General features: G+C 39.6%; 2 protein-coding genes across 2 annotated transcripts; both read right to left on the bottom strand.

The window, feature by feature from the left end:
* Positions 1-9,163: 9,163 nt before the first annotated feature.
* On the bottom strand, positions 9,164-10,235 carry LOC106631381 (trace amine-associated receptor 2). The gene has a single exon (XM_014282542.3). The coding sequence runs from the start codon at positions 10,233-10,235 to the stop codon at positions 9,198-9,200; it is 1,038 nt and encodes a 345-aa protein (XP_014138017.3). The 3' UTR covers positions 9,164-9,197.
* Positions 10,236-18,539: 8,304 nt separating this feature from the next.
* Positions 18,540-19,742, bottom strand: TAAR1 (trace amine associated receptor 1). The gene has a single exon (XM_005432837.2). It carries the CDS (start codon positions 19,720-19,722, stop codon positions 18,652-18,654), a length of 1,071 nt encoding a protein of 356 aa, XP_005432894.2. The 5' UTR covers positions 19,723-19,742; the 3' UTR covers positions 18,540-18,651.
* Positions 19,743-20,906: the final 1,164 nt, after the last annotated feature.

Genomic DNA, 20,906 nt, shown 5'->3' with positions numbered 1-20,906 from the left:
AACATAGAGAACAATGCAAAAAGGGTGTCCAAAGGTATGGAGTAGCCCTCTTGCACACACAGATCAAACAAAGATTCCATGGATTTCAAGGTCAATACTGAGGAATTCAGGATAGTGTCTTCCATATGTAGCCCTTGGCTTAGGGACATGTCCCTGTGGGCTAGAAAAATAATGTAAAAAATAATGGTATAACCTTGCTCTCTCGTCTACTGTTGACCACTAGCTTAAGTAGACATTTTGTCTCACCTGTAGTTGCATCCTTATGCCTTTTCGTATTTAAAAAACGACATATGCCCCATGTAACTTTGTAAATCAGCACCACCTGCTTTGTGTAAAAATTAGACATTTGCCTGTGAAGGAAGTCTCTTCAGAAACAGGCAGCAACTCTTTCAGGAAAAGTACGGACAGGGTCCTCTTTGGAGCTGATTACAGTCAATGTTGAATCTCTGAAGATTTATAGCAGAGGTTGCTGTGAATTTTCTTTCTTTGGGTCTTCCTGCAAGAAGATGCAGCTAATGCCAGCTCATCCTGGAGCATCGGTGACCCTCACCCCATGGAGGCCTCCCTTGCCTGCTCCTGAGCCTCAGTCTCCCCAAAATCATGTCTTTCACTTCAGAAGGAGGTACATCAGGTACCTCTGGATTTTCCTTGTTTCCTCCGTAGCAGTCCTCATTTCTATCCACAGTATAAGCTGGCTGAAGATGTGGATACACCAGCCTTCATTCCTGGATGTCTTTGTGATATTTCTTTGATGCAGTGGAACGGCCTGTCTTAACATGGACATTACAGAGACAGCTATCAGACAGGAAAGTCCTCAATTTTTCATCCTAGTCAGGATACAGGGGTTTAGAACAAGCTTCTCACTTATCGGTGAAAGTTTTCCCGGTGCTCAGATCCTCCACTTGTCGCCTGCTCAGTCAGGGTAAGTTCATACCAGCACCTTAAGGGACTCCGATGGGACACCTCTCAGGGCTTGTCTTCTTCCTTGCTCTGCAATTAGCTTTTTACAAGCTCTCCAAAATGACCACTGTCCCTTCATCTTCCTTACTGTGAGTTTCTTTGGTTAAGTTGCCTGCTGCCCAGCTCCCCTCCCCTCACTCTTGACATTTTTGAGTCACTCTCTGCCAAAGGCAGCCGACACCCAGCAGAGAGACTGTTAGAATAAGGCTGAGGCAATTGTTTAGACTGAATTTTTAATATGAGAAAGAGTGAAAGTCAGCATCAGTTTACGTATAATTCTGTTTTGTGCCAGGACACAAATAGCAGCTATTACTACAGGGATTTGAAAACTCCTACAAGAGCAAGAATTTTTTATTTTTTCAGTTTTGCTTCAACAACAATTTAAGGTGACATTTCCACACTACTAAAAAACCCAGTGAAAAAAGGTGTAAATTTGGCATAGTACTCCTATGTGCCGAGCTGGAGATATGCTGTAAAACTTCCAAGAGATTTGTTTCTCCTTTTCCTATTTCCACATTTTAACAAGTGATCATTTACTTTAAGATTGTCAGAGGCTTTTGGACAGCTTTCGATATTAACAATAGGAGTTTTGTCCTTAGTGCTCTGACATTTTCATTAGTTTTCATTCTTATATTTTACATGCAATAAAGTATTATTCTCATCCAATTACTTTGTCATTCAAATTCCAAGTAAAATCACATCCTTGTCAAAATACTTACCCTTTCGAGATAGCTAGCTGTTGTGGTGCCTCTAAAGTGATTGTAACCACCCCTAATGGGAACAATATGTAACAAAACACTCTCAGCTCGCCCTTCCTGCACACATTACTTGTTGGAATTGCTTTGTATTTTTTCCCCTCTTTTCTCATCTGGTCATGGGAAAAGAGATCCATTCATGATTAAGAGAAGGCTCAAATAGTGACAAGGTAGGTCTTTTAACCTGTATCAACTTCAAAAGTAAGAAGATTGTCATAAAATAAAAAATGCCAGTCATACTCAAGATTTTTTTTTTTTTTTGCCCTTTCTTCTTTGGGCAAAATCGCTGGGTGTGGTCTCAAACTGAACTTTTATTGAATGTACTATGCAGCCTAGTAATCCACAGGAAAACGCACACACACAAAAAGAAGGGTAAATGTGCTATCTGATATGGCTTGATCTGCAGTGAAGACATGCATAGCCAATATATTTTTTATTGAAACTACTGCACATAACCTCTAAGATCTTCCAAGTCTTCTAAGTAACCTTTGAGTCTAAGTTCCTTAAAATAGAACAAGACATTTTCAAAGTATTATAGACTTCCTAAGAGGGCCATCATCAGTGCCCCTTTGCTGTGAAATTTTTCCTCACATCTTCCAAAAGAGTTAGTCTGGGATCCCTAAATAGCATGTAACAGTATGAGAAGGCTATGGGCTTCCCAAGATGACCTACATTGAGCTAGCAAACCTAAACCTCAAATCTTCTGTCACATGTTATTACAGCCATATAGCCTATAGTGCAGCCTTTTGCTCTCCCTTGGAGTAGTAAGAAGTGATCATTTCCGAAGAAGTTCAGCATATTGTATATGAGTGTTTTATCATTACTGCAAAGTGGTGGAAATGTATGTAGACTACTGACCCAGGCCATTTATTGTTTATTTAAAATTTAAAATTCTGCTAGGTGTAGTGCACCCCACCTCTGTGCAGACAGGGGATCTCCACAGGCTGTGGTTTGTATTTTTTCTTCGTATTTCTTACACAGAGAGCAGCACTTGACCTTCAGTTTTGTAACTATGGAAAATTCCTGTCCGTAGCACTTACAAGAAATTGTTGCACCTGCTGCGTCCCGTTTTTATGTAACTTTTGCTTTATGTTTTCCTGGTCTTGCTTACACTGGTCTGTGTTCTGTCCATTCAAGCACTCATACAGGACATATCTATATGAGCAGTTTCAGAAGCAGTACCTCTGTAAGTTAACTGTGGCAGCTTAAACCGTGTTAGAAGTGGAAGTGAACATGGAGAGAGAACTTGTCACTGGCATTGTCCCCATCTGTAGCATCTCTGTCCAAATTCCAACTGAAGGATTAAAACTGAGGAGATTGTAGATTAGAGAAGGAGTAGAAAAAAAGATCATTTAGTTCAGGAAGTTAATAAAAAGATTTAAGCGGTTCAAATATATTATGTGTTATCTTTGAAATTAACAACGCATATACTTGTTTCAGTCTAGGATTGTCTTAACCCAAAATAAAATGATTTTCTTTCAGTTTATTGATCTTGTTATCCTGTTATTTCTCCTTTTTTTCCATTTATGTCAAATTTGAAATTATTAATATCATAATAAAGTGAAATCCCAATAGATCATCATCTTCACAACATTCTCTCTCGTAATTTTTTTCTGTACAAGCTTTTTTCTAAATGTGACCCCAAAGTCTAGTTTTTAGTGAGCTAAGTGTTTAGTGATCCAGCAGAGGAATTGCAAAAGGTATGAGAGAAAAAGTGAAAATACACACAGAAAAAAATTGAATATGATATATTCTGGTTCAAGAGTTCTCTGCAGAAGAATAATTCATTAATTACACGTTAAAGGTAATCCCAAAACTGCAAAAGAGGTCCGCAGGTACAACCGATATAGCCCCTCCCCAGAGCTCCCGATTCCCTTTGCTGTTGTTTGCAGCAAGCAAAACACATGTCAGCTGGGAATAATCTAACCCAAAGAAGCAATGTTTTAATAGGGCTTTTTAGTTCACATTTCAGAAGAAAAACACTTTGAGCTGGTAAAAAAGGAAGTGAGAGGGAGAAGTAAGGTGTACTGCACAACACTGGCAGAACAAAATGCAAAAAAGAGTTAATACAGCAATACAAGCCCCCAAGTATTCCAGCCTGTGACAAGCATCAAATCAAACTTCATGGCCTTCAACCACCTGGATGTGGCCTATGCAAAGCTGCCTTTTTACACTGGGCAATTTTTTAGTGGCACAAAATGGGCAGGGGTGGCCAAACTCTGAGCAAGGAGAGGGAGAGCACATGGCAGGTGAAAGCAGTGACCCCCCGTGCCCCATCATCCATCTTCTGCCAGCTCAAGGCACCTCCTCAGCACTGACCTGCAGCCAAACCACTGACTCCAGCTATCACTCAGTCCCTGCAATTTCCACCAAAGGAAGCAGAAATGGCCAATATAATTGCCCGCAATTTCTTCATTGTTTGGCTGGTGTGAGTGCTGCAAGACTAGAGGGGATATTCTGGTCCAAGGCTACTCCGTGAGCATCAAACATCACTTTCAAACCCTGAAGACGTACATTTGCTTCCTGGCTGACCTGGCAGTGTTTCACTGTTGGTAGCATTACTCAAATGAGATATCGATTTCTAAATTGTCACAATGAGGAATAAAAATCAATTTTCTGCCCATAATAACATTAGAAAAGCCAAATGTACTGGAATGTTCTGCATTACTAAATAGGAGCACACTGCTTTTGTATACACACAACAGAGCAGCTGCATGGAAGCACCCGACTGTCACTTTGCTGTCCTGATTCTGGGGAAGGGGCAGTAACCTTCTGGGAAGACAGAACTGAAGCTTTGCCCATGAAACCTTTGGTGAACATGATGGAGATTTTTTATTTAGGTTTTATTTATTCCCTTTAAAAAAATCTAACCTTTAATTCCTGTGAGGGAATATACCCACCTTCATAGATGACAATTTATTTTCATAAGCAGTGCAGTGCAGCAGATGGAGAGAAAGGCAGTTATTCAGAGGCTAGAGCTTCATACCCTAAATTAACCACATTTAAAATATTTTTCAGTTACAGAATGAAAAACTACATTTATAAAAGCAGGCTGAGGTTGATTTACCAGCACTTGTAAGACTGTGTCTGGAGTCCTGTGAGTAGATAAAGATGATGGAGTGTTTTCAGCTGGAAAAAGTGTTTTGGTGCCATTCCACTCCCCTAGTTCTTTTGGAAAGTTTGGCAAATAGATTGGGATTACTAGGGTGCTAATTTTCAGACAATAACATCTAAATAATTACCTCATGTGGCTTAAACGTGAGAGTTCGCTCTGGCCCTTGGACACAATGGTTCTTCAGTGTTGTGGCCACGTAGTTTGTGTCTCTGTGTGCACAGCAGAGAATCTGGATAATGTATCCTGTACATGTTGTCAGTGTGCTGGGTCCTTTCCTAGCATCCGGACACAACATTTCTAGGATATTGTATTAACTTGCTGAACGTAAGTCCAGCCATAGGTTACCTATTATTTTATTTAACAGTATATGCAAATACTGTAAAGATAAAAGAACCCATATAAATATTTGCAAAGTTTTCTGAAAATAATTCCAGGAGCTGCTAATTCATTTTTAAAGAATGTGGCAAGTTAACCAAGTTTTTACAGGAAGTCAGTAAAGTATACTGAAATTCACAGTCTGAGTATTGCACCTGCAATGACCATTTTCAAAGGTTTTTTGAAACAAATGATGAAACAAACCATAAACGATAGGGGTGCAGGCAGAGCTGAAGTAATCCAGCCAGAAGGGGGCTTTGCACAGACCCTTAGGTTCTAAGAAATTGATAAAAAGATCAACTATTGTGAGAAAGGCAGCCAAGAACAACAACAAAACCAACCAACCAACCAACCAATCAATCAAAAAACCCCATAGATTTCCATGATTACACATGGTATTTCTGTTACTTTGTTCTGTTTTTGAAGGAATTCTGATGTTTTCTTACTGCAGAAAATATGTGGACTTGTATCTCTACCATCACTGTGCCTGGAAAAGAGAAAGCAAAGGGAGAAGTCAACACTCCTCAGCATTTGTTAAGTATGAGAGAAAACCAGAAAATGCTGCAGGCAATAGCTGCCATATATTCTCCAATAATGTCAGTATTTAACCCTGAGAAAACCATGCTAAAGGTGAACAAGAATAAAATTGACTAGTTAATTCTGTCATAGGGATGGTCATTTTGGTGATGTAATGCAATGGGTCAAAGATGGCATAATTACAGGCAAGAGAGAGAAATCAGACAAGAAGGCAAGGTTACATACAACTGCGTCACAGGGTGTGTAGAGTTTGCAGGAGAGAGCCCCAAGGTGCCATCATGATTCAATAGAGCTGGCTGTGCTGTGGGGCATAACATGACACTAAGGAAAAGTCCGTTTTGACGATGGAGAAGGCCAGGAACTTGGTGGGAGAGTGGATTGCTGGAGATGACAGATGGAAGCAGTCACAGACGTATTTTCCCCCATTTTAGACAGGACAGTTCCACCCATGCACATGTGCGTAGCACAGGGGCAAAGCCCATACTTTGCATTTTTAGGCCCTAGATTGTTAACTGTATCTTGCATTTCTAGGCCCCAAAATCTTAACCAAGTCAAAGCAATACTACACCAGCTGTAAGCTCCAGGGGCTGGGTGAAATCACGATTTGGCAGCATGAAGTATTCACCAAAGTATTGCAACACAGCCAGTCCTGGGGAAGAAAACCAGATAAAACAAAATTGCTTAAACACTGAAGGACAAGATCTGTAGGGGAAAATTTTTTTAGGAAAAAGTTGTTCTTGAGCACGTAAATCCATCTTTGTGTCAAAACTTGGCTCTCCTGCTTTATTTAAAACATTGTATCTTCAGAAGTATCTTTAAACCACCATGATTATAGTGTTACATCAGGTCTAGAGACAAAAGTGACAGTCACAAGTGCTCTGACTGTCACTTCTGTCACTTCTGTCACTTCTGTCACTTGGCATCTGAACTGAAGGACAAGGGGACAAAATCTGGCTTTTAGCTCTGCTGATGCCAGGCACCTGCAGTGTCAGCGTACTGTGGTCACGGGCAGGCTCCGAAGTTAAGGTGTCTGAGGGCAGGATCCCAAGCGCAGGATGGAGCTCAGATGTCCCTAGCTACCTGGTGTGAAATTGCTGATGGGGACCAGTGGCACAGTTCCCTCTCCCAGCTGGCCTCGCCTGCAACCTGCTGCAGCGTCTGCCTGCAAGCACAGCACGAGAGAAGGCTGCTCCCGATCAGAGCCAAACCAATATTTGCCTGGTTTCTTCTCCCCTCCTGCCTCAGAAGGCTCCCTTCTTCCGCCTCTCCATCTTGCTCTGTTCTACATGCCAGAGCACTGCCAGATTAATTATTTTTGGTGTTTAAGTATCCTTTCTCTTATTGAAATCCAAAGCTGCTTTAAATGCTCTTTTTCTCCATCCTGCACTTTGGTGGAAATGTGTAATTAAAAATACAAGTTAAAGCACCTCTCTTTTCTTATAAGAAAAACTAGAATGATTATGGCATATATACAGCTAAAAAGATTCATGGCTCTCTCTTGAGAAACTACACATCCATTTCTATGTCAGTTTTCTTTGTAATGCTTCATCAATGTTTTGTTGCTGTTGCAGCTGTGAAGACTGACACACAACCGATCCAGTGGGAAGATTATTTGGTTAGGTTATATAAATGGAATAATAAATAAATTATTTTAATATGTTACAGTTACAGTTGCATATGCACTTTTGTTCAGGAGTTTCTTGAAAGAGTTACTATCATTTAGTTGATTTTTACTAAAGCTGATTAAAATGTGAGGGTTTTTTGTCAAAAAATCATTATAACTGAAAACCGAACACTAACTATTGAGCATTAATTTACGTGAATTTATCTGACTTCTTTGGCATATTTTCATTTTGAATAGAAAAATTAATACCTGTAAACCAAAACCTTTAACTTGAATCTTGAAGAATTTATTTTGGAAACTGCAGTGTCTCCAGTGAATTGCCGTTAGGATGTTTTGTAATTGCTGACTTTCTTCACCTCCATAACACGCCTGCCTCCAGAGCCATAGTGTATCAACGACTTCATGCTAAATATTTGTTAAGTGCTCTGCAGTGTGAAGGTATAAAATACAAATCAACACAGAGCTTGCAAAAATAAATCAATCTGTTTCTCAAAAGGTTTTCAGCTGGTGTTTTTGCAGACCAAGTATTTAACCTTTTTTTTTTTTTTTTTTATTTTACCACTGTTAGTATAAGATGTCGACCTTGTTCTTTAAAGCTGCTTTTGCCCGTGGGCTCCACGAGGGGGCAGGAAATCCTGTTTTACTAGGGACGGCGCGCGCCTCACGCCACCCCAGCTCGGGCTGTGACTCGCCAGCTCCTTGCTGTCTCGAGTGTGTCAGGGTTGGGGTTAAACTGGGATTCTTCACATCCAAAGTAGAACGTGTTCATGTTATCACAGATCCATCAGTGGAACCATCAGCAAAGAAAATGAGCAGCTATCACTGCCATGCCATACTGATCACATGTCATACTTGTCACAGATAAGCCAAGAAATGAATAAATGTGGGTGGCTTTTTGGTAGTCACACTTTAATAAGGGTGGAGCACACACTGTACACATACCACGAAAGGCAAGTCAGAGGTACAGTTCACAATGAAAAGACTGCAGTAGCTGTATTCAGTAATGACAATTCAGCCAACCTTACTTCAAGCGTGCAGCTGGCGAACCCTGGCAGTGACTCCTACCGGCTTCAGAGGGAGCTCAGCATGGCAAGGACCTCAGTTAGACACTCCAGTTCAGTGTGAAATTGTGGTGGGGTGAATATGGGGCGGGCTGTCAGCAAGCATATTTTATAACCTCTGGAGCCTGATGTCTAAACAAAGAAAGGAGCAGCACATACCTGAGTGTGAGCAGTGCTCTTGTTCCCCAGTACTCCTCCCCGGGTATGAAGCACACAGAGATAAGGGCTGAAAACCCAATTCTGTGTTTTCAGGGGAAAAGATCAACTTCAAGCCAAAATTACGCTCAGATTCTATTTGTTTTGGAATAACGGCAGACTCCATACAACTGCTAATGTCCCAGTCACAAAAGATTGACAAAGACTGCCACCATATTAGCCTGGGGCGTTTCCAGTTTAGGAGATTATCGGTGGTGAACCTCAGGAAAGATTAGCTGCATGTATACAAGATTAAGTGAAATATGAGGTTTATGGACTGTATTATGTATATATGCAAATACTTTCTGAAATAAAAAAAAAACATCAATGCATTAAGAGATTCTAGAAAGACTTAAACTTCTGAAACCCTATCAAGGCATTAAGAGTGAACACAAGTAGTAAATAAATATATAAAGTGAGTCTGATTTTATTAAAAGAAATATTTGATGACACAATTATACAGGACTGACTCACAAAATTCATGTTGCGCATTTCAGGCTTTTACTGAACCATGAAAATCCAGTAATGCACTGTTTCTTCTTCATTTCTAGAGCTGCTGTCAGTAATAGAATTCACTATGGTGACTGATCTTCAGATGAAAGTTTTATTGTACGAAACTGTGGGCTAAATATTTTGCCTTTTAACATGTATTTAAGTGTTCTCCGAAACCACGGATAGAAAAAGCCATATATTAATGGATTGCAGAAAGAATTTAAATACCCAAGCCAGTTTAGAGCATCAAACAAAGGTAAAGGAGTAGAGAAATTTAAAAATGGATCAATTAAGAGTGCAAAAAAACAAGGAAACCAGCATATTAAGAAACCCATCATAACTATACTCAAAGTCTTGGCAGCTTTCCTGTCTTTATTCTTAGAAAGCTCATTTTTCTTATCACTTTTTGTGTTCCTGTGTGCTTGGCTCAATTTACATGTGTGCCTTCGGGAGACCATAAAAATTTTTACATAAATCCCTATCATAATACAAGCAGGAGCAAATAAACCAACTGTAAATAGAACAGCTCCCCACAGTTTGTTGAACATAATAGGGCACAAGCTCGAGCATTTAACCAGCATTTCATAGCCCTCAATTCCAGAAGCATAATCTTCTGAGAAAACCACACCAAAAGCAAAAGCAGTGGGCACTGACCAGCACACTGCTATGATTTGTTTTATGGCTGTGACAGTCATGGTGCTGGTGTAATGCAGAGGGTGGCAGATTGCATAAAACCGGTCCACGGCAATGGAACAAAGATGGAAAATGGAAGATAAGCAGAGCATCAGGTCAAAACTGTAATGAACTTTGCAGAATGTCATCCCAAAATACCAGCAGTTCTCCACAGACCTCACCATGCTGTAGGGCATAATGGCAAAGCCCAGCAGGAAATCTGTGATGGCCATGGATAGGATTAGGAAATTGGTCGGAGAATGAAGCTGCTTGAAATACGAGATGGAAGCTATTATGACCAGGTTCCCCAAGATGGTGAAAATGAAGGCTACTGTTATGAATAGATACATTACCCCTCGTACTCCTGCTGACCTAAAGCTCTCAGGACAGGATCTATTTCCAAACTCAGAGCAATCCATCAAATCCTTCGAGATATTCGGAGAAAGCATAATCAATCCGTTTTTAGACTTCTATTGGAGATGCAGTTCCATAAGCAGATTTATTTTTCACATGTTTCCAAAAGATTCCAAATCCTATTATGAGAATACAAGATAAAGTAAGTCAAGAGCATTAACTCAATTACTAAGTGAAATGCAGTAATTCAGAGGCAAACTTTCTCTTGGCTTAAAGAGAGACCAACTGCAACCAATTATTTTTCTGAAATGGGGCATGAAATCTGATAACTGGAATCTAGTACAAAATTAATTGCAAGTAATATTAAAAAAAACAGCTGAAAGTAAACTTACCTCTTAACTAAATTATATAGTAACATCAGTTTTATTTTGTGCATTCTATCATATTTTGTAAATTATGGGTCTTGTATTTTACATACTTGACAATATTAGCAATTTTAAAGTATTAGAAGAAAAAGATGCATAGAGGAAGAAACCCCTTAAGTCATTCATTTCACTCTGTAAATACTATATAGGAATTATTTGCCTCTTCAATCTTACAGTTTCTAAATGAGAAATATTATGCGAGCTGACATACCTCAGCTTTCTTGGACATTTCAGTTAGTGGACTACTCACGTAAATGCTCATCTCAAAGAGTCACATATCAGCTGCCAAAACCCCCTTTTCCAAATTACTGATGATGCTAAACTCACCTGCGTCAATTTTGAAGCACTAGCAATGAACACATCTGATGGAAATCGGTTGTAAAATTAGTATGATAAGAAATGTTCTTTTCTTTCCTTACATATGCACCTGTTTTCTATCATTATAATTCTGCTAACTAAGAGGGAGTGGATCTAGACTGAGTCTTGTCTCCTGTAACAGACCGTGGTCCAGCTGCAGTAGTTATAAATGAATACACTAGTGAGTATTTTCAAGGGCCAAAAAATTCCCTTCATTTATCTAGGGAGAACCAAACCCATTTCTTCCACCTCTTTTCCAGATAACTTGTTTTGGGCTAAAAGCAAATTTAGAGATACAAGCAGAAAGAGATACTGTTCTCCACAGCAATTTAACCCACTTAGAAGGAATTTGGGAAGCAGCTCAGTCCACTGGCTTTTCCAATAAGTATCACCCTGGAATGAAAAAAATACAGAAACAGAGCATCAAAGGATTAAGAAGAGTTCTTGGCAGTCAGTTTTATAGGCTAGTCCTACCTGCATCTTTTTAATAAAACCATTGATAGATTCTTTATGTAGACATTTTACTGGGTTTTGTCCTGCAAAGCTGCTGAATTGTTAAAAGGCAGATCCCCTCTGTAACTTGGCTCAGATTAAGGAAAGATGGGAATTTATTATTTTTTATTACATTACATTTAATTCCCAGGCAAGTTTGAGCTAAAAATATGTATATAATTTAGGAGTTTACAACAACAGGAGATAAACAAGCCAAGTGCCTGTATTCCCAAGACCATTATTTCTGTTTGCTCTATTAATTCATTTACCCTCATGTGTAGCGGAGCTATTTTGGTGACTTAAGGTAGACACAAGTCATATCAAAATGGGTTTTTGAAAGCAGAGGTTGAAGGTAAAGGTGAAGGACAGTTTTTCTGTTTTATATCTATTTTAGTGGCCAATACATTCTTTCACATTTCTTAATAATTACCATTTCTAATGAAACTTAGAAATGAAATATTTAATAACCTTGAAGAAGATTATGATCTTGTAATTTAATGGGCCACAACAGCACTTTCTCTCATGCTGGTTGTATCTGCAGCTTTCACATAGCATATAGAAAGTCTTCTCCATACATTACAGAAACACATAAAAAGAAGTGTTGGCAATCTATCATCTGTTATTGGGTAATCGTTATTTATAAAGAAATAAAAATTAGGAAATGTAGTGTAGACAAGAAAAGACAAAATTAATTCACTATTAATGTAAGTGGTCAGAGGTGGACACTCAGACTTAATGCTGACCCTTATGCAAGTGTATTGAAGATGCGTTACAAATCAAGGGTAAATGATCACTATTCAGCAGAGGCTGGATTTTTATTGATTATGATCTGCAGTATGCCACAAGAACAGGGCAGAAAATAAATATGGTTTTCAAAATGAATTAAGGGAAAAATAAGAACATTTAAAGGAGTCTGCTTATGGCAGATGCTTTAAAGACAAACAAGGAAATTTTCTGTTGGAAATAAAATCTAAATCTTTGGGATTATCTACAAAGAATCAGTTACAGACTCCACATATGGTAACATTTTGTCAGTGTGTACAGCAGAAATATTTTATCTTGGAGATCTGTCAGTATTTTTGAGACAGGCATGTCTAGTAATTTTATTTTTAAGAAATCAAGTGAGAGATACGCAAGTTTCACACAGATGATCCTTTATTAAAAGAAGTTACTAAAGGAGGAATCTATGCAGACACAATTATATTGGATTAAAACAAAGCAACCTGTGGAAAGAGACTGCACTTGAAAAAGCATTACCTTCAGAAAGCAGCCCCCCATGTGCCTCACCATTGGTTCTCCTTTCAGCATGGGACAGAGGGCAGTGGTGGGGTAATAGTTTGACACCTTACCTTTCAGAAATGAAATGTCTAAAACCTGCTAACAAGTGTACAGGAACTGAAGTCTTTTAAATGAAACTTTTAAACTGCATTAAAGTAAGACTACAAAAAAAGACCTTAAAAATTGTCATTGAGTGAGGCACTGCTGTGCTGCAAAGGCAGTGTGGAGAGAAAATTGTCATAGTCATTATTTTCACCGATAAAACAGTTTAGTTTTATTACAATATATGAGTTTCCTTCATGTTGTACCTCACAATTTCCATGTTGTCCTTAATTATTGATTGGAGACAACTATTTAGTTACTTATTACTAACTGCTTTTATTCCTCTGGGCTCGCTTAAGTAAAGCAGAAATGACAGCAATAGAGAGCAAAATACAAGCTCAAATTTTCTTGAAGAATTGTTTTATCTTGTTGGTAACGGAGAAAGTCCGAAGCATATAGGATGCACTCTGTTTTCAGTGATCTCTCTTTAACTGACAGATCTCTTTTAGTCAGTATGCTGTGAGTACGCATTGTTTAAGGAGATTGACTTTTCCTATACTTACGGGAAATAAGAGATCAAGACATCTAGGAGTGGGTTCTGGAGTTGCCACTGCCGAAGCTACCTGTGAATTCAGTCCCTTAGCAAATGAATGCTTTACAAAAGCTATTGCATAGTCATCACATAGAAACATTTTCAATTACCAATGCAAGTTGGTTGAGTTAAAGTGGCAGCATGATGGTGAAAAGATCTCGTTAAAAAACCTACGAAGTAGGAAATCAGTTGGAAAAATCTGGTTGTGCAGGACTACATAACATTATGAGACTCACTAAGTATTATGGGAATTTAATTTCAAAGAACCACAGAATAGTTGAGTTTGGAAGGGAACATTGCCCCATCATCCAGATCATTAACAGAATTGGACCCAGTATTAATCTCTAGGCTACACTAGACTAGTTGCTGGCCTCCAACTAGACTTTACGCCAATCACCACCCTCCTGGCCTGGATGTTAAGCCTGTTTTCAGTCCATTCTCTGCTCATCCAGCCCACGTTTCATTACCTTCTCTATGAAGATCTTATGGGGGACAGTGTCAAAAGCCCTGCTGAAGTCTAGGTAGACAATAACCACTGCTCTCTTCTCATCTACCAGGCCAGTCATTTCATGATAGAAGTTTTAAAAATTTAGGCTATGTCTAATGGAAACAGGCTAGTAAAAAAGTGCTTACAGATAGGCATAGTCTTTTTCTGCATTAGGTCTTTAGATGCAGTAGTGTGGAAGTAGTGTTGTACATAACTAAGATGATCAGAAAAACTACAGAAGTAAAATACTTTTGTAGAACACTAAGAATCTTATGTTTAACTGTATCTAGTGCTTTCCTCCTTACTGAATGGCTCTTTATGCATTGTAAAGGACAGAGAGTGCACAGTGTGCACAACCTAGATGAGTTAATGATTTAAGGAAAGCTATACACTTTGCAATATTTACACAGTTTGAGAGATCAATTTTCTTGTTTGAACACTGCACTAATGTATGTTTTTATCTATCTAGTTTAAAATCTCCATTTTGGAGCAAAGCTTTCCTTGTAAGGCTTCTAGAAGGGTCCTGCTCGGACAGTGGGTGCTCCTGCTCTTCCCCTGTCCTGCTGCACCTCGTGTCTGAGGGGCAGACCATGAGCCTCAGCCACAGGTGGACCACCATGCATGAGGCCGTACATAGCAGGTGGCATTGCACAGGCTGCCACACCATGTTACAACCACCAAACCACAAGATAGAGGCACCGAGGCAGAGGGGACAGGTGGCAGTCTGTGATTCTGAAATTTACTGTCAGTTTTGTACAAAGCATGAGAGGAAGGTGACATTGCAAACGGTGCTCACTGGTGGCAAAATGAACAGACATAGGTTTACTGGTGAAACAGAGCCTTTCATCATGCTGGAGTAATTGCTTTGCACAAGTTTTCAGGGAAGTTAAAACATATGAAATCACCCACTGGAGACTCATTTGTTTTGCAAAAGCTGGCCATCTGGGAAGGTTTAATAAGGCCACTAATTAAATGTGTTGATAAGGAATTTGACAGTACCCTTTGCACTTCATTTACATGATGCTACTTTGAGATTGCAGTAAGGTACATTCTACTTCACCAGACCTAACTCATAATCTGATTGGACAATAGTATGAGGCATTTTTCTTGTGCTCTCCTAATTTATCAAAGTCTTGGGTTCAAATAGAGTCCCTGCAGCCTCATTAACACATCTCATTTGTACATCCCTCTCGCAGTGAGAAATAGCTTTGCGCTGCCTGTGATTAGAGCTAATGAGAGAAAGTAACCTGGGACTTCATTAAAGTTGCTCTGCTAGAGAAGGCACTCTGTAAACAGAAGGCAAGGAGACTCTTTGAGAAAGTACCACCGTTAGGTAATAGGACACCAGAGGAAAAAGTTATTTCAGAAACTTTCTGACTGGGCTGTGGACAAAGCTGGCATAATTGTAGGTTACTAAGAACAAGGAGAACTGCCTTCTAGGTGTGCATGAAGGTCACCACCTGTCTGTGGCTGGAAGCCCCTTGTTCCTATTGCAGAGAATATATATCAGTGACATCTTGGCTAGACTAGCTTGCAGGAGAGTTGTTGGTCTATACACTGAAAATTTCTTCTACTATTTCCATTTACACTAAATAGATTGTGGTGATCTTGTGCAGCCACGATGCTGAGATGGCCTTTCTACTGGTTTTGGCTGGGATGGGGTTAATTTTCTTCATATTCACTTGTGGTGCTATGCTTTGGATGTGTGATGAAAACAGTGTTGACAACAGCCCCCTCTTTTAGCTGTTGCTGAGCAGATCTTGCGTACAGCCTCAGGACCTTGTCTGTGAGTAGAATGGTGACACACAAGAGGTTGGGAGTGGGCGCAGCTGGGACAGCTGACCCCAAATGATGAAAAGGATACCGCACATCATGTGATGTGCTCAGCAATAAAACCTTGGGGCAAGCAGGGGGAAGGGGTTAAACCATGACACTCTCCAAACTTCTGTACAACATGGACTGGATGGCTGAGACTCCCCTCACCCAAGGTCTCCCCTATACACCCTCCCTGGCAGGTCATCTCCTCACAATGACCTGACAATTTTTGACCTTCTTACCTCCTGATGTTCTCCAGGACAGGACACAGGAAACTATAGCGTGCCTCTGGGACTTCACAATCCACCATCCCACCATCATCTCTGAGCTGCAGCTATTCAGGCAAATCTTCAATAGTAGCTCCATGAACCACTGCCTAGATCTAAAATCTCATTTCAGGGCTCTTGCTAGTCAAGAGCTGAGAAGACATCTAACTTCTAGTTCCCAAACCCTGGCCTTTGAAGTGAGCATTTTCTGAATCCCTGGTTCATGCCAACTTTTCCATAGTGTGGGATTCACCTGTACTGAGTGATCCTCATCTCAGCTACCCAAAAATTATATCTAAAAACATCAAAACATCTATTCTAGTCACTGAAAGATCCCTCTTAGTCGGAAGAGAAAGAATATCTGCAGGAACAATTCATCTTACCTAAAAATGGTAAGACAAAACACGCTGTGAAAGCAACTGGTTTTCTACAGTGAGTATAAAGAGAACTACTAATGACTAGAGAAGATGTAATGCCTAACTTTTAGGTGTATAAATTTACATTAGATGGCTATCAGCCTTCAAGAGTGTGGGTCTCTTTTTTTTTTATTATTATTTTTATTTTTGAAGTTTTAAGTGGATTAGATTTGCCCTAGGGTTTAGACACAGAGTGCAGAGGCTTGTGCTCTATTTGACCTAGAGGCTATCCTGCAGGCAAGCTGGGATCATATTCATTCACAAACTCTTGCTGCAACAAGCAAATAATGCCAGAAATATGTCAGAGCAAGTTACGAAGAGAGACTGACAGGCTGGGAACTCTGGTAGAAGTGAAATTCTCTGGAAACACAGTAATGTTTCCAGATTTTCAGGGGGATAGACAGGAGATAAAGGAAAAGAAACAACTTCTCCACTCCACTGACTTCCTAAAGGACCTATGTTAATATGTACTGAACTTAGTAAATATAATTTAAAAGCCTCAGATGGGCAACATTCCTCATAGGGAAAGATCACTTTCCTTTAATCTGTAACACCACCAGAAGAAAGGAGGTATCACCTGACAGCACTTCTGAAACTGCAGTTTCAAGAGAGATCTAGATGTCCAAGTGATCATGCAGTTTCAGAAGGTAACACAGACCATGAGAAAATTAGCTACATCATGTCAGCCTCACTGGGGATGAAGGAAGATGAGAAATACCCATTAATTTATCAGAAAGATAGACTTTTTTATCTTAACTTACCTTATTTCTGTGAGATAAAGTATTAAAGTAGTCATATTGTCACTAACAAGGGTTATCTTCCACAGCATGTGTGCTGATGTAGTGTATATTTCATTCTTCCTTTTTATGTCATTTTGGAGAGTGCAAACATACAAGATGATGGTGAATCAATTTTAGATCCCAATATTTTGCTCTGCTGAAATGTAGCATCATTCAATTTTTAAGCTTTACAGCACAGAATGCTTCAGTGCTCTACAAAGCACAGAAAAGAAAGACAAAATACCCATACAACGTGCAATTATACATGCAACATGAACGGAGGACATCATCTACTGTTGAGCATAGCTCTTATTTCAGTACAGAGTCATCAGTTTCTCTCTATAGTGTCTTCTCAGGTCCTAATTCTTTCGTCTCCATTCCCAGAACTGGTCCTTCATAGTCGAACCAGGTGTCACAAGGTCAGGCCATAGGTAATATTTCCTTCTCTTTGGTGATCTGTTAACTCCAGAAAAGCCAGGTCATAAATTCAAAAACATAACAGTCTGTGGGTCTTCTTTAGATGGTGACCATGTGCTAGTTTTTTACCTACTCACCTGTCCTTCATGTCCCAGTCTGGGTGTCCTGAGAAGCTGCCCACAGATGTAACCGTGACAGCCTGCATGTCCAGGTCCATTCCTATAGTCCTTCTTCTGCCACTCCTCCTGATGCTTCCACAGCCACCCTGACCCATTCACCCTCCATTCAGGCCAACCATAGCATTTCTTAACAATTTTCTATATTCTTTCCTCACCAGCTGTCACAGCATTGCCATCAGACAGAATAACAATATGACCAAAAAAAATTTCTGTGAGATGTAAATTGGCAAATACTTTACATACAAACATTCATTAGACAAGCATCATTTTCTGGCACTGTCAGGTTCAATGTTGCTTTTTGCTATTGCTTTTCATTTTGTACCTCGTATTTTTCCTTGTCTTTTGACCATGTTAAACATGCTTTTGATCTCATTAAGCAGCAAAGCCTTTAAGTGACAAACTCATAGGTGACAAGCACTAGTTGAAATGGAAACAGAAGGAGCAGCATGACTTTTCTTTGTCTGATCTTCCCTCCATGGAGTTTGCTGGTATGGCTGGTTATGGGCACATCTGCACACATACTGAAGGAAAGGGACAAACTTAAAAGTTTGGGTTATTACTCAAAGATGTCTAGAAATTCAATAGGAAAAAAATTCTCCTCTTTCTAGAGGATGATAAATAAACACAAATATTGTAATATAAACACACCTTGTTCAAGAAATTGATCTGTTTTATCAGAATAATTTCTTAATGATGAAGAGCAGGGATATGAACTGCTGTAAGTTTTTTTAAACTTAACTCTTGGTCTTCTGTGCATTGCATATAAATAACTAGAACTGAAACATTACATATGAATCCCAGTCTGGTATGAAAGAAGATGTAAAGCGCAATAGTTGTTTATTTCCTTGAACCAAACTTGGTAAATGAGTAAAGAAACAGGTGTTTCCTTCATTTTTAGCTCTTACATGCAGGAGTTCAGCCTCCGGGCAAAAATGCAAAGCCATGAATCCAACTATTTAAAACATGCTACTCTAAAAACAAATGAGTCCTGGAAGAGTCCCGCTGAAAAACTTTTCCAAGCAGAATGATTTTTAATGCCCTGCGAAACCACATGTAAAAAAATGCATAAACAATTGGGTTAAATGTAGAATTCAAATAACCAAACCAAACCAAAGCATCAATGAGAATAGGAGGTATCACATAATTCATAAATGGGTTGGTTGCTGTCAAGAAGAAGAATGGACTCCAGCAGATGAGAAATACTCCCATTATTATGCCTAATGTCTTGGCAGCTTTCCTTTCTCTGCAGAGTGAAATGTGTTGCTTCATTTCAAATCTCATCTTTTTTTGGCTAATTGCATTAATAGATCTTGCCTGCCTCTTGGCTATAGAGTATATTTTCCTGTAGATGTATAGCATAACAAATCCAGGGATGTAAAAAGACACTATAGAGGCCACAACACCTGAAGTCTCATTAAAAATGACAAAGCATCCTCCTGCACAATGGACATGGCTATAAATCTCTTCTGCCCCTCGCAAGTTTAGGTCTAGAAAGATCATCCCAAAAGCAAAAGCAGCAGGGACCATCCAGCTTACAAATATCATGACCAGGATAACAAAAGTATTTATCTTTGATTTGTATCTCAAAGGATCACACACAGCATAGTAACGGTCAATGGATATGAAGGAAAGATGGAAGATGGAAGCTGTGCTTAGCATAATGTCCGTGCTTGTGTGGATCTTGCAGAAGATCTCTCCAAAATACCAGCAGTGCTCAACAGAACGCACCATGCTGCAAGGCATGATGATGAGTCCCAACAGAAAGTCTGCTGTAGCCATAGAAAGTATCAGGAAATTTGTAGGTGTATGGAGCTGCTTGAAATGTGATATTGAGATGATAACCGTCAAATTTCCAACCACTGTGGCCAGAATGATGCAAACCATGAAGATATACATGGAAACACGGATGCTGTTTGACCAGCTGCTCCTTATGCAAGAGCCATTTACAGATTCACAGCACAGTTGCATCCTTACTGAGGTCTCAAATCCACGTAGGCATGCAGCACGGGTACTGTTTTTCCTAATGCTGAGATACATTTACAACTGTTTTTTTCCTTTCTATACAGGGAGAGCTGCAGGGAGGGAAAAAAAAGGCAATTGTAAACACCTTCACTTCCTTGAATGTGTAGGGAATTCATATTTCATTATTTATGGAGGTTTAAACTATTTTGTAATTATACTTTTAACAGAATTATGCTTTTAGATTAGACTTCCCTTGAAATGTGGAAGTCATTTGATGAAACAAAGTGTATAATGGGGTGTCCTCACACAAGTAGCTTCCAGAGGACTACACTGGGCAATGTCTTGTCTAGTGGGTGGATGAGAAATCTTTTTCATTATTTCCTGTTTAAACAGTCCTAGTCTTCTTAATCAAAATTTGTTGGAGTCCTGTATCTCTGTTTGCTCTTGAAAACCAGCAATTTTAGATTCTGAAGCTCCCTCAACTTATTTTTTATTACGCAAATCTAAAAATTACAAGTATAAAACAGAAGGCTAGAGCTGAGAAGCCCATACTTGGCCTCTCCTCCAGCCCTGACCTCACAGCGATACCTGAACACACTGTGCAGCCTGGCTGCCATATTTAACTGCAGGTGGCAACTAAGTACCATGCAACCTCTGGTGGGATGGGGAGGAGAACTGGAAAAAGGTAAAAGCCATGGGTTGAGATAAGAACAGTTTAATAGCTGAAATGAAGTAAATAGCACTAGTAGTAGTAGTGGTGGTGGTAGTAGTAGTAGTAGTAGTAGTGATGCAAAGGGAGATGATAAAACAAGAGGAATAAACCCCAAGAAAAACAAGGGCTGCACAGTACAATTGTTCACCACCCACTGACACCCCACCCCAGTCCCCACCCACCACCATCCCCACCCCCACCCCAGTTTATATACTGAGCATGACATGCTATGGTATGGAATATCCCTTTGGCTAGTTGGTGTCAGCTGCCCTGGCTCTGTTTCCTCCCGACTTCTCATGCACCTCCTCACTGGCAAAGCATGGGAAACTTGAAAAGCCTTTGAGTTAGGGTAAGCGCTACTTAGCAACAACTAAAACATCAGTGTGTTATCAACATTATTCTCATACTAAATCCAAAACAAAGCACTGTACCAGCTACTGGGAAGAAAATTAACTCTATCCCAGCTGAAATGAGGACACTGGCAAAACTAAAAAGTTTACACAAGACCTCAGTTTTTAGGCAGGTGTCACTATCTCACCAGGTTATC

The sequence above is a fragment of the Falco cherrug genome, chromosome 6 (assembly GCF_023634085.1).
Source record: "Falco cherrug isolate bFalChe1 chromosome 6, bFalChe1.pri, whole genome shotgun sequence".
Classification (NCBI taxonomy): Eukaryota; Metazoa; Chordata; class Aves; order Falconiformes; family Falconidae; genus Falco; species Falco cherrug.
The sequence above is the reverse complement of the archived record's forward strand: the minus strand, read 5'-3'. Positions and strand labels throughout refer to the sequence as shown.